General features: G+C 59.8%; 2 protein-coding genes across 2 annotated transcripts in view; one reads left to right on the top strand and one right to left on the bottom strand.

Annotated features, from left to right (window-relative positions):
- The window catches only part of PCSK4 (proprotein convertase subtilisin/kexin type 4), a 10,456-nt gene extending 4,803 nt beyond the window's left edge, over positions 1 to 5,653 (bottom strand). Inside the window, 8 exon segments of the mRNA XM_017873011.1 lie at positions 1,996 to 2,208; positions 2,284 to 2,456; positions 2,759 to 2,847; positions 2,941 to 2,964; positions 2,966 to 3,243; positions 3,335 to 3,427; positions 4,600 to 4,704; positions 4,955 to 5,653. Of these exon segments, the coding sequence (XP_017728500.1) occupies positions 1,996 to 2,208; positions 2,284 to 2,456; positions 2,759 to 2,847; positions 2,941 to 2,964; positions 2,966 to 3,243; positions 3,335 to 3,427; positions 4,600 to 4,704; positions 4,955 to 5,143 (1,164 nt within the window). The 5' untranslated portion in view covers positions 5,144 to 5,653.
- Positions 5,654 to 5,816: 163 nt separating this feature from the next.
- On the top strand, positions 5,817 to 10,851 carry REEP6 (receptor accessory protein 6). The gene is given in 4 exon segments (XM_017872993.1): positions 5,817 to 6,193; positions 10,411 to 10,504; positions 10,585 to 10,813; positions 10,816 to 10,851. Coding segments are annotated over 4 exon segments (459 nt in total). The 5' UTR covers positions 5,817 to 6,078; the 3' UTR covers positions 10,837 to 10,851.
- The last annotated feature ends 400 nt before the right edge of the window (positions 10,852 to 11,251 follow it).

Below are 11,251 nucleotides of genomic sequence, written 5' to 3'. Positions count from 1 at the left end.
CTCAAAAAAAAAAAAAAAAAAAAAGAAAAGAAAAGAAAAGAAAGAAGAAGGAAAGAAAGAAAGAAAAATACTAAAGGTTGAGCTTAAAAGGTACCTGTTGGGTCATATGCCCGGAAGCCGGCCCTGCCTGAGACATGTGCAGGTCAGCGATGGGGCGGCAGCAGTAGGACCACAGGGCAGCCCTGGCAGGAAACTCGCCTGGGTTTGGAGGTGTTCAGGGAAGCACTTGCTATGTATCTGGCGCCGGCGCCTGAGAGATGACCCAGGCCCTCCTGGTTCTGCCCTGAGGAGCCCTGCAGGGGAGCTCATCACTGCCTCAGGGACTCTCAAACACTGGGAGGCGAGTGTATGAGATGGGGAAAGGCCTGGGGGACTTCCTGGAGGCAGTGGCCCCGGGTGGGGGTCTGAAGGAAGACTCAGCAAGGGCAGAAGAGGTGCAGTGATCGGGCACAGGGGCCTCCCCAAGGAGAATTTAAGGCAGGAGGGGCCTGGAGAAATAAGGGGGAACCTTCTTGCAAGGGGCTGAGACAGGGCACAGAGGTGGCTGGGGCCTAGGAGCTGGTTTCATCCAAGAACCCTGGTGGGCCACAGGAGGGCTGTGATTGGACTGGTGGGGTTGGATTTGGGTTTCATCTATGTATTTATTTTCTTAAAACAAGGTCTTGTTCTGCTGTCCAGGTGGAGTGCAGTGGTGTGATCATAGCTCACTGCAGCCTTGACCTCCTGGGCTCGAACAATCCTCCCACCACAGCCTCCCGAGTAGCTAGGACTACAGATGTGTGCCATCAATCCCAGCCTAACTTTTTAATTTTTTTGTAGAGATGGGGTCTCACTATGGTGCCAGGCTGGTCTCAAACCCCTGGGCTCGCTCATCACGGTGGTTCACATCTGTAATCCCAGCACTTTGGGAGGCTGAGGTGGGCAGATCACTTGAGGTCAGGAGTTTGAGACCAGCCTGGCCAACATGGTGAAACCCCTTCTCTACTAATAATACAAAAAGAAACCAGCCGGGCACGGTGGCACATGTCTGTACTCCCAGCTACTCAAGAGGCTGAGGCATGAGAATCGCTTAAACACGGGAGGTGGAGGTTGCAGTGAGCCAAGATCACGCCCCTGCACTCCAGCCTGGGCAACAGAGTGAGACTCCGTCTCGAAAACAAACAAACAGAAAGAAATCCTGGGCTGAAGTGATTCTCCCACTTTGGCCTCCCAAAGTGAGCTACTGCACCCGTCTGGATTTGTTTTTGTTTTGTTTTTTATTGAGACAAGGTCTCGCTCTGTGGCCTAAAATAGAGTGCAGTGGTGCAATCTCGGCTCCCTGCAACCTCTGTCTCCTGGGTTCAAGCAGTTCTCCTGCCTCAGCCTCCTGAGTAGCTGGGACTACAGGCACCTGCCACCATGCGTGCCTAATGTTTTTTTTTTTTTTTTTTTTGTATTTTTAGTAGAGATGGGGTTTTGCCATGTTGGCTAGGCTGGTCCTGAACTCCTGACCTCAGGTGATCCACCCACTTTGGCCTGCCAAAGTGATGGGATTGCAGGCGCGAGCCACTGTGCTCGGCCTGGTTTTGGGTTATTTATTTATTTACTTATTTATGAGACGGAAACTCGCTCTGTTGCCCAGGCTGGAGTGCAGTGGCGCAATCTTGGCTGGCTGCAACCTCTGCCTCCCAGGTTCAAGCGATTCTGCTACCTCAGCCTCCCAAGTAGCTGGGACTACAGGCGCCCACCACCATGCCTGGCTAATTTTTTGTATTTTTAGTAGAGACGGGGTTTCACCGTGTTAGCCAGGATGGTCTCCATCTCCTGACCTCGTGATCCGCCTGCCTCGGCCTCCCAAAGTGCTGGGATTACAGGCGTGAGCCACCGCGCCCGGCCTGGATTTGCGTTTTCAAAGCAGCTTTGGGAGGGTGCTAAGTCACAGTGGTGGGGACAGGAGGGAGGTGAGGAGGCCGGGCTGGGCCTGGGGAGGGACCCTGTTGGGGCGGCTGCACTCACGATCTGGGGGTCGGTGGCCACGCCGCTGCTGTAGGTGGTGGTGAGGGTGGAGGCGCAGGCTTCGCTGTACCAGGGCACGCGGCCCTGCTGGGTGGTGCTGCCCACAGAGAGCGTGTGGATGCTGTTGGTGTAGCCGTCGCAGTTGCAGTCGTCGTAGTGGAGGCCGCCGTTGCCCGAGGCCCAGATGAAGAGCGTGCCCAGCCCGCCGCGGCCCTGGGAAACCAGGAGGGGTGGGGAGGGGGCGTCGGCCTGGCCTGCCACCCTGGCCCTCCTTGGGCGCCCACTCACCTTGGTCACGCCGCGCCGGAAGGCCTCGCGGGTGAGGATGCCGGGGCCATCCACCGTGTGGCCATCATCCTCAGGGCCCCAGCTGGCGCTGTAAATGTGGATGTGCTGTGGCTGCAGGCTCAGTGACTGGGCCTCGATGACATCGGTGATGATACCGTCCAGCATCCGCACGCCTGCAGAGCCAGGGCGGGAGGGCCGCTGCCACCAGCCCTGCCCTTCCCCACACCCCAGCCCACCCCGCGCCACTCCACGCCACTCCCCAGCCCCACTCGAGCCCTCTCTCCGCTCCCTGGAGTGGGACCATTTGTATTGGCTCAGCACCCCCCGAGCCCTGGAGTCTGGGGCCCTAGCACCACCCAGCAGCGACAGGGGGGGCTCCCGAGTCCTCCTCCCCTGGTCTGCGGGCCCAGCTCCCCACCAGCATCACCCCCTTCCCGTCTGTCCCCGAATGGTGCCGCTGGGGGACCCTGGGTACCTCCGATTCGGGCGTTGAAAGCGACCCCCACACCACAGAAGCCATTGTTGGCCATCGCAGCCACCTCCCCAGCACAGCGGGTCCCGTGCCTGGTGCCAGGGCCAAGAAGGGCTCCCATCACGGCCTCCATCCCCCTGCCAGGTACTAGGGCTTCCCCCGTGTGCTGTAGGAGCCCTGCTCACCGGTTCTCGTTGCTGGGGTGTAGCGGGGCTGGGGTCTGGGTCGTAGTCATTAAAGTCGTAGCTGGCCAGGGGTCCTGGGGACAGGTGGGGATATGAGGGGCTGGGAGGCGTCTTTGGCTGGAGCCGGTCTCGGCACCTGGGACAGCCCTCGCCCCCAGCCACCCACGGTCTCACATAGTTGGCCCAGAGGTCCGGGTGGTCCTTCTCGATGCCATCGTCCAGCACAGAGACCACAATGCCTTGGCCTGACAGCCCCTGGCCCCAGGCCTGCAGGACACTCAGGTCTGGTTGGGCCTCGCTGTTCTGCAGGGGGAGGCGGGGTTGTGACCCTGTGAGGGCCTGGGGTCGAGGACGCCAGCGGCCCTGTCCCCACCCACCCTGGCTGCCCGCTCACCATGTACCACTGCTTGGAGAACCAGGGGTCTGTGGGCACCACCACAGAGCGTTTTACCCGCCGCCGCAGCGTCTGCTGCTGGAACCACTGCACCTGCAGAGCGGAGGGTGCGTCAGACCTGTCCGCTGCTCGCTCCTGGGGCCCCTTGTGGTTCAGGGAGTGAGGCAGCCCCATGCCCTGGGCCCCTGTGTTTGTGGGGGCTGCTCTCCAGCGTCCCCATGTGCCCGGTGCTCTGTCTGCAGTCAGAGGGGACCAAGGCTTTTGGACCACCTGTCCTTGGGTCCACAGACGTGATGTCGCTGCCCCGGGTGACTGCAGGTCCCCAAGTCCCCACTCCACTCCTTCCCCCAATCCCTGTTCTAGATCCTTCTCTCTCCTGCATAACTTTTTTTTTTTTTTGAGACAGAGTCTTGCTCTGTTGCCCAGGCTGGAGTGCAGTGGTGCAATCTTGGCTCACTGCAGCCTCTGCCTCCCGGGTTCAAGCGATTCTCCTACCTCAACCTCCCAAGTAGCTGGGACTACAGGCACACAGCACCATGCCTGGTTAATTTTTGTATTTTTAGTAGCGACGGGGTTTCGCCATGTTGGCCAGGCTGGTCTTGAACTCCTGAGCTCAAATGATCTGCCTGCCTCGGCCTCCTGAAGTACCGGGATTACAGGCATGAATCACCACACCAGGCCTGGCTTCTCTCTTGCAAACCACATCAGGAACCGGCCACTGCTTTCCCTCCCGGTTCTATAAGCAGGCAGCTGTCCAGTCCTGTTCAAGGCACTTCCTGGCCTCCGAGGGCTTCCCAGGCTCCATCTCAACCCCTCAGCTTGACATCCCAGGCATTTTCTAGACAGGGCCCAGCCCGATCAGACCCAGGCCCCTTTCTGATTACCCGGACACTGTGTCCTGAGGGCTACTGGGTGACTTTAAGCCTCCTACTCTTTGGAACCCATTCCTGTGTCGTAAAATCCCCTTGCCTCCATCCTATGACCTAGACGGTGGGAAAGGCACGCCATCTGTCCCTCCTTACCAGAGCCCCTGGGACCCAGAGAAGGGAGGGGGAGGGCAAGAGGTGCCCACTGTGTACCAGGCCCTGGCAGGCGCCATGATTTCCGTATCTGGGTCTCCCTCCCTCCCCTCCTGCTGTATAGACTTGTGGTCCAGGTGGGTCTGAGCCACAGAAAGCACACAGCTGTTCATAACAACCACGAGAACCACAGAAGATGGCTAGTGGCCCCAGGAGGCGGCTGAGGCCCCGAAAGGGCAGGCTCACCTTGGGGTCTTTCTTCAGGTGCAGGCGGTGGCCCCAGTGCGGGGTCAGGGACTGCTGGACCACGCCCCGGTGCCGCAGGTGAAAGTACTGCCCATCAGGGAAGATCTGGGGATGTGGGGAAGCGGCCGCACGGATAGGACCCGGCTCCCCTGCTGGAGCCCCCAAGGGCCGGTAACAGCCCCCTTTCTTGTCCTTTCCCACCAGTTGCTCTCTGGGAGTCCCAGAAGCTGAACTTGGCTGAGGCAGGGGTGGGCTGAGGCTCTTGATATTTAGGAGACCTTGTGGGCTCCCTCCCACTTGTCGGGGTCTAGTCCCTTCCAAGCCCCCAATTCCCGTCCATTCCGGTCCCACCCACCGGCCCCAGGTTGACGAAGCCGAATTTGCGTGCCAGGCGCTCGACCTCCCGGTTACCCTGGGACACCCGGACGGCCCAGCTGCTGACATAGATGGGGGCTCGGACCAAGGCCCACCCCACAGCCCGGGGGCGGACGAGGGCCAAGGCCAAGACCCGGAGCAGCCACAGCGCAATCGGGGCGGTCCGCATAGAGGCGGGGCGGGGCAGGGGGCGGGGCCAGCGCAAAGCCCCTCCCTCCCGCCAAACCGCCGAGTGGATCCAGGTGTACTCTCAGCCCCCGGCGCCATAGCAACGCGGAAGGCTTCGACTCCCAGGGGGCCTTGCGGCTACTCAGCCAAGACGGGCGCGAAGATCTGACAGAAGCGGGGCAGGGACGCACGCCTGCCCGTCTTCCGCAGACCCACACCCTCGGGAGCCTCAGTTTTCCCATTTGTACAACGACAAGACTCTAACCCAGAGAAGCGGGTTCACTGTTGCAGCAACGCGTCCTACCCTTTCTTTGGCCTCGCCCACTTTCCAACACACCCCTCCTTCGAGAATCAGCCCGGCCTCCTATCCGGGCTAATCAGAATCATTCTTTCGAGTAATCCCGCCTCCCCCGGTAAGCCCCGCCCCGTTCCCGCCCCTACCATTCCGCCCTGCCTCCTTTGTAATCAGCCCCGCCCTCCACTGGTCTCGCCAATGAATCGCGTCCCGTTTCTCCAATCGGCTCGGATTTTTCTTTAGCCCCACCCACCGGCTCCGCCCCCACTCGCGCCTCTCCTCGCCCTGGCTCCACCCCTCAGCCAATAATCCCGTCCCCTGACGCCGCCCTTCCAATCAGCTACGTCTCGCTCCGGCCCGGCCAATCGGTGCCCTGGGCCGGCGCGCCCCGCCCTCTCCCGGCGGGGTCTGGGCAGCGGCAGCAGCGACTGAGGGGGCTATGCGGCGGGGGAGACGGGGCAGGCCCCACCTCCTTTGTCCGCCCTGCCCTCCCATTGGTCCGGGCGGGGGGCCGGGGGCGGACACCGGCGCCGGGCCGGAGCAGCGCGGCTCAGGCTGCGGGAAAGCGGCGCGCGTGCAGCGGAGTGGGTGCGCGGGTCCGCGGGCGAGCTCGAGCAGCCAACCCCGGGCGCGTCAGGGCCATGGACGGCCTGAGCCAGCGCGTGGAGCGCTTCCTGGAGCAAAGGAACCTGGTCACCGACGTGCTGGGGGCGCTGGAGGCCAAGACCGGGCTGGAGAAGCGGTATCTGGCTGCAGGTGAGCCGTCGGCTCTAGCCCGTTTCTCCGACGGGCACACTGAGGCCATGAGCCCGGGGATCGCAGGTTTGACTCCCTCCCCGGCTACGGGGTCCGGTCCTGCTCGTGGAGCGCGCGGGGTGACCGGGACCTCGAGGTCCGCCCGCAACCCCTCCCTTGCCCGCGCCCTGCGACCCTGCTCCCGAGCCATCCCTCTCTAGCTTCCATCCCTGGCCACCCCCCGCCGCCTCTTTCTGGGCGCTGGGTGCCTGCCATGCCGAAGTCCGGTTCTTCCAGTTGCCCAGTGGCCCCGGAGGGGACAGGATGCCAGTGTCCTGCGCGTTTCGCCGTCCCTCTCCCCCCGTGGACCCTGGCCTGGCTGCAACAGTGGAGATCTTCCCGTTTTTCCGAGGGGAGGCTCCAGGCGGGGAGGGGAACGGACCGTCCCGGGGGGGGCTGCTCAGGACTCTCCTTTCCTCCTCCTTTCCTGCCCTAGCTCACCTTCCCCCGCTCAATGGCTTAGTGCCACCGCGCGTAAATATTTGTTAAGACGGGATTGGGTTGTCTGACAGCTGTGATGTGGGGAGGTTGGACTGGGGCCCCACAGAGCGGGAGATCCAGGCACCCCGATTGTGACTCCATTACAGTTCTTCTGGGCCTTTCACCCTTGGTGACGCCGCACCCCTTCCCCTTTCCAAAACAACAGCAAGAGCATGTAGTAAGCGCTCCTTAAATGCCTCTCTCCCCACCTTAAAATTTTTTTTTTTTTGAGACCAAGTCTTGCCCTGCCGCCCAGGCTGGAGTGCAGTGACGCAATCTCAGCTCACTACAACCTCCGCCTCCTGGGTTCAAGCGATTCTCCTGCCTCGGCCTCCTGCGCAGCGGGGATTACAGACGCACGCCACCATGCCCGGCTAATTTTTGTATTTTTAGTAGAGACGGGGTTTCACCATGTTGGCCAGGCTGGTCTCGAACTCCTGGCCTCAGGTGATCCGCCCACCTCAGCCTCCCAAAGTGCTGGGATTACAGGTGTAAGCCACCTTGCCTGGCCTAAAACTTTTTAAAATTAACTTTTTTAAGAGACAGGGTCTCACTATGTTACCCAGACTGGTCTCAAACTCCTGAGCTCAAGCGATCCTCCTGCCTCAGCCTCCCAAAGCTCTGGGATTCTAGGTGGGAGCCACTGCTCCCAGCCCCACTGGCTCTGCCTTCTCTTCCAGGAAGCTCTGCAGAATAACTCGAAAGGACTTGCTCTGGGCCTGGGGTGTTCTGGGTACAGGACAGTGCCACTTTTTTGAGCACCTTCTGCAGGTGGATCCCCGGAGTCCAGTCCCCCCGCCATTTTCCCACCATCTGGGGGTTCCCATACCAGGCAGCCCCAGAACAGTCTGAAGTCTGTGTCCAGACCCTGGAGGTCCCCAGGTGCCTGGACTCATGTGCAGCACAGCAGGTGGCATGGGCATGGCCCGGCTGTGTCTGTCCCCGGGAGCAGGTCCCTGGCCTCTGCCCTCCCTTTCCACATCTCTGGGGCCAGTGGGCAGGAATTTAGGTCACAGAGCGCCCAGGAGGCAGGCAGCAGGGAGGGGATGGCTGGGGCACTGTCACCAGAGAGGAAACTGAGGCACAGGGAGGCAGGGGCTGCCTCTGCGCCTGTTGTGTCTGAGGCATACAACCCTCCACCCCGCTCACTCCCAGTCCTATCTGCTGCTAATCGTGGGGGCTGGGCCCCCCTCCACAGTTCTGATGTCCAAGGTCATCCTCCCGTTGCTGAAGCTGCAGGAACAGGGATTTAGGGGAGGGACGCCCTGGGAGTCACTCCTCCCCACAAGCCAGGCCTGGGGGGAGGTAGCATTCCCTCATCCCCCCTCTCCTACCTCATTTAAATCCACAAATCCCACACCCCTGGGTAACATACGAAGAAACTCAGAGGAGACAGTGACCGGGAGGCCATGCAGCCTCCCAGCTGGGGGACTCCTCCTACCCCTGACCTCGGGTGCTTGTAGATAAAGACTAAAGCAGGTAGGGGGGCTGGGAGGGACTTGGGTCTCTGCCCTTTGGTCTGGAAGTGGCCTCTATCTCACTCTGCAGATAGCAGCTCCAGGGGAGGAGGAAGAAGGCTGTCCAAGCTCTCTGAAGCATGGAGGTTCCCTGTGTGACCTTGGGCAACACCCACCCACCCAGCCCCAGTTCTGGCTGTTGAATAAGATAATTCAGGGAAAGCACAAAACCTGGCACACAATAGGCGCTTAATAAATGCAGCTGTCGTAGTCATTCTTTTCAGAGCCAGGTTCAGGATTGGGGCTGAGCTGGACACACACACACCTTTTCCTCTGAACACCCTCCTTGCTGGGACTGTGTTATAGTTACCTGAAGGCACTTAATAAATGTGCAGAAGAGCCGGTCACGGTGGCTCATGCCTGGAATCCCAGCACTTTGGGAGACCGAGGCGGGTGGATCACCTGAGGTCAGGAGTTTGAGACCAGCCTGACCAACATGGTGAAACCCCGTCTCTACTAAAAATACAAAAATCAGCTGGGCATGGTGGCGCGCTCAGCTACTCAGGAGGTTGAAGCAGGAGAATCGCTTGAGTCCGGGAGGCGGAGCTTGTAGTGACCTGAGATTGCGCCGCTACACTCCAGCCTGGACGACAGAGCAAGACGCCATCTCAAAAATAAATAAATGAATAAAAATAAACGTGCAGAAAGGCATTCTGTTAACTTGTTATTATTACTTTTTTTTTGAGACAGAGTTTCGCTCTTGTTGCCCAGGCTGGAGTGCAATGGCATGTTCTCGGCTCACCGCAACCTCTGCCTCCTGGGTTCAAGCAATTCTCCTGCCTCAACCTCCTGAGTAGCTGGGATTACAAGCATGCGCCACCACTCCCGGCTAATTTTGTATTTTTAGTAGGGATGGGGTTTCTCCATGTTGGTCAGGCTGGTCTCGAACTCCTGACCTCAGGCTATCCGCCTACTTCATCTTCCCTCCCAAAGTGCTGGGATTATAGGCATGAACCACTGTGCCCAGCCCTCTCTGTTAACTTGAAACCATAGGAGGCAGGGGCCATTACTACTCCCACTTACCAAGGGGGAAACTGAGGCTCCATGCAGCCACAGCCTTGCTCAGTGCCAGCTGGTGAGTGCACAGCCAACCAAAGGACTCTCCTCCACCCGGGGGACCGAAATGCTGGGGTTTGCTGCCTCCAAGACAGGGCGGGTAGTACTGCCCCCCACCCTGCCCCAGGGACACTGGGTGATGTCTAGGGATATCTGTGGTCGTCATGACTGGGGAGCTGATGGCATGGAGAGGGCAGAGGCCAGGGACGCTGCTCAGCACCCTGCAGTGTCCAGGACAGCCACCTCCCCTCCCCGCCTAAAACAACCAAGAAAGACCCGGCCCCGACCATCAGCAGTGCCAAGGCAGAGAAACCCTGAACTAAGATAACAGATGAAACAGTTGCCTTTTTTAGCTCTGGAATCAAGTCTTCATGACAGGCTGGCCTCCCTTGCAGGTTTCTGCCATCCCTTATATTGAAACACTAGCCTCTTTTCCCAGCGCCTCCCACAGGGCCTGGAACGAGATGGCTATCATTGCAGATTATGCTCATTCTTTTTTTTTTGAAAAGGAATCTCACCCAGGCTAAAGTGCACTGGCGCAAGCTCTGCTCACTGCAACCACCGCTTCCTGGGTTCAAGCGATTCTCCCGCCTCAGCCTCTCAAGTAGCTGGGATTACAGGCGCCCGCCACCAAGTCTGGCTAATTTTTGTGTTTTTAGTAGAGATGGGGTTTCACCATGTTGGCCAGGCTGGTCTCGAACCCCTGACCTCAGGTGGTCTGCCTGCCTGATCCCCCCACCTCGGCCTCCCACAGTGCTGAGATTACAGGCGTGAGCCACCATCTGGCCAGATTACACTTATTCACTCAGCAAACACTTTATTGGACAGCTATTCTGCACCCACTCCCACTGCCCAGTATCAAGCTCCTGCCTGCCCTTGGGGAGCTCTTAACCCCGGTGGGGGACATGAACACATTGACCAGTGATAGGCACAAGGCTCGGGGCCTAGGGGCACGATGGGGGGATGCACAGACACTTCGGGGGCAGTGGACACATCCTAGAGGCATCACTAAGGCTTCTGAGGAGGTGACGGTTGCAGTCTCTGTCAACTGAAAGGAGGCCTGGGTACCATCATGGGGATTCAGCAGGTCCCTGGCCCTGGCACACCACCACCTCTCTCCCGCAGGAGCCGTCACTCTGCTAAGCCTGTATCTGCTGTTCGGCTACGGAGCGTCTCTGCTGTGCAATCTCATCGGATTTGTGTACCCCGCATATGCCTCGTGAGTACACGGCTGGCTGCCCACGTTGGGGGGTCTGGGGGCTCCCGGGCAGCCCCTGACCCTGCTGCACCTCCCTGCAGAATCAAAGCTATCGAGAGCCCAAGCAAGGACGACGACACTGTGTGGCTCACCTACTGGGTGGTGTACGCCCTGTTCGGGCTGGCCGAGTTCTTCAGCGATCTACTCCTGTCCTGGTTCCCTTTCTACTACGTGGGCAAGGTGGGCCCTGCCAGGGCGGGTGCAGCCGTGGAGCGCATGGGGCTTGGGGATTCCTGGGAGGTGTTGGGGCCAGGAGGTCTGGAGGAAAGAATACCAGGAGATGGGGGATGTGAGGGGAAGACTCAGTCCCTTCCCTGGGGAAACGGGCCCTGTCCAGGGGCTGATGGTGGAGGGCCCACCCTGAAGGGTGTCTGATGGTGGAGACCCAAGCCTGCTCCAATAGGATGTCTGATGGTGGAGGACTCACCCTAAAGGATGTCTGATGGTGGAGGGCTCACCCTACAGGATGTCTGATAGGTGGAGGGCCCACCCTGAAGGGTATCTGATAGTGGAGGGCCCACCCTAAAGGATGTCTGATGGTGGAGGGCTTACCCTACAGGATGTCTGATGGTGGAGGGCTCACCCTACAGGATGTCTGATGGTGGAGGGCCCACCCTGAAGGGTGTCTGATGGTGGAGACCCAAGCCTGCTCCAATAGGATGTCTGATGGTGGAGGACTCACCCTAAAGGATGTCTGATGGTGGAGGG

The sequence above is a fragment of the Rhinopithecus bieti genome, unplaced genomic scaffold, assembly GCF_001698545.2.
Source record: "Rhinopithecus bieti isolate Rb0 unplaced genomic scaffold, ASM169854v2 scaffold_7901, whole genome shotgun sequence".
Classification (NCBI taxonomy): domain Eukaryota; kingdom Metazoa; phylum Chordata; class Mammalia; order Primates; family Cercopithecidae; genus Rhinopithecus; species Rhinopithecus bieti.
This window is presented reverse-complemented; position numbering and strand designations above follow the sequence as displayed.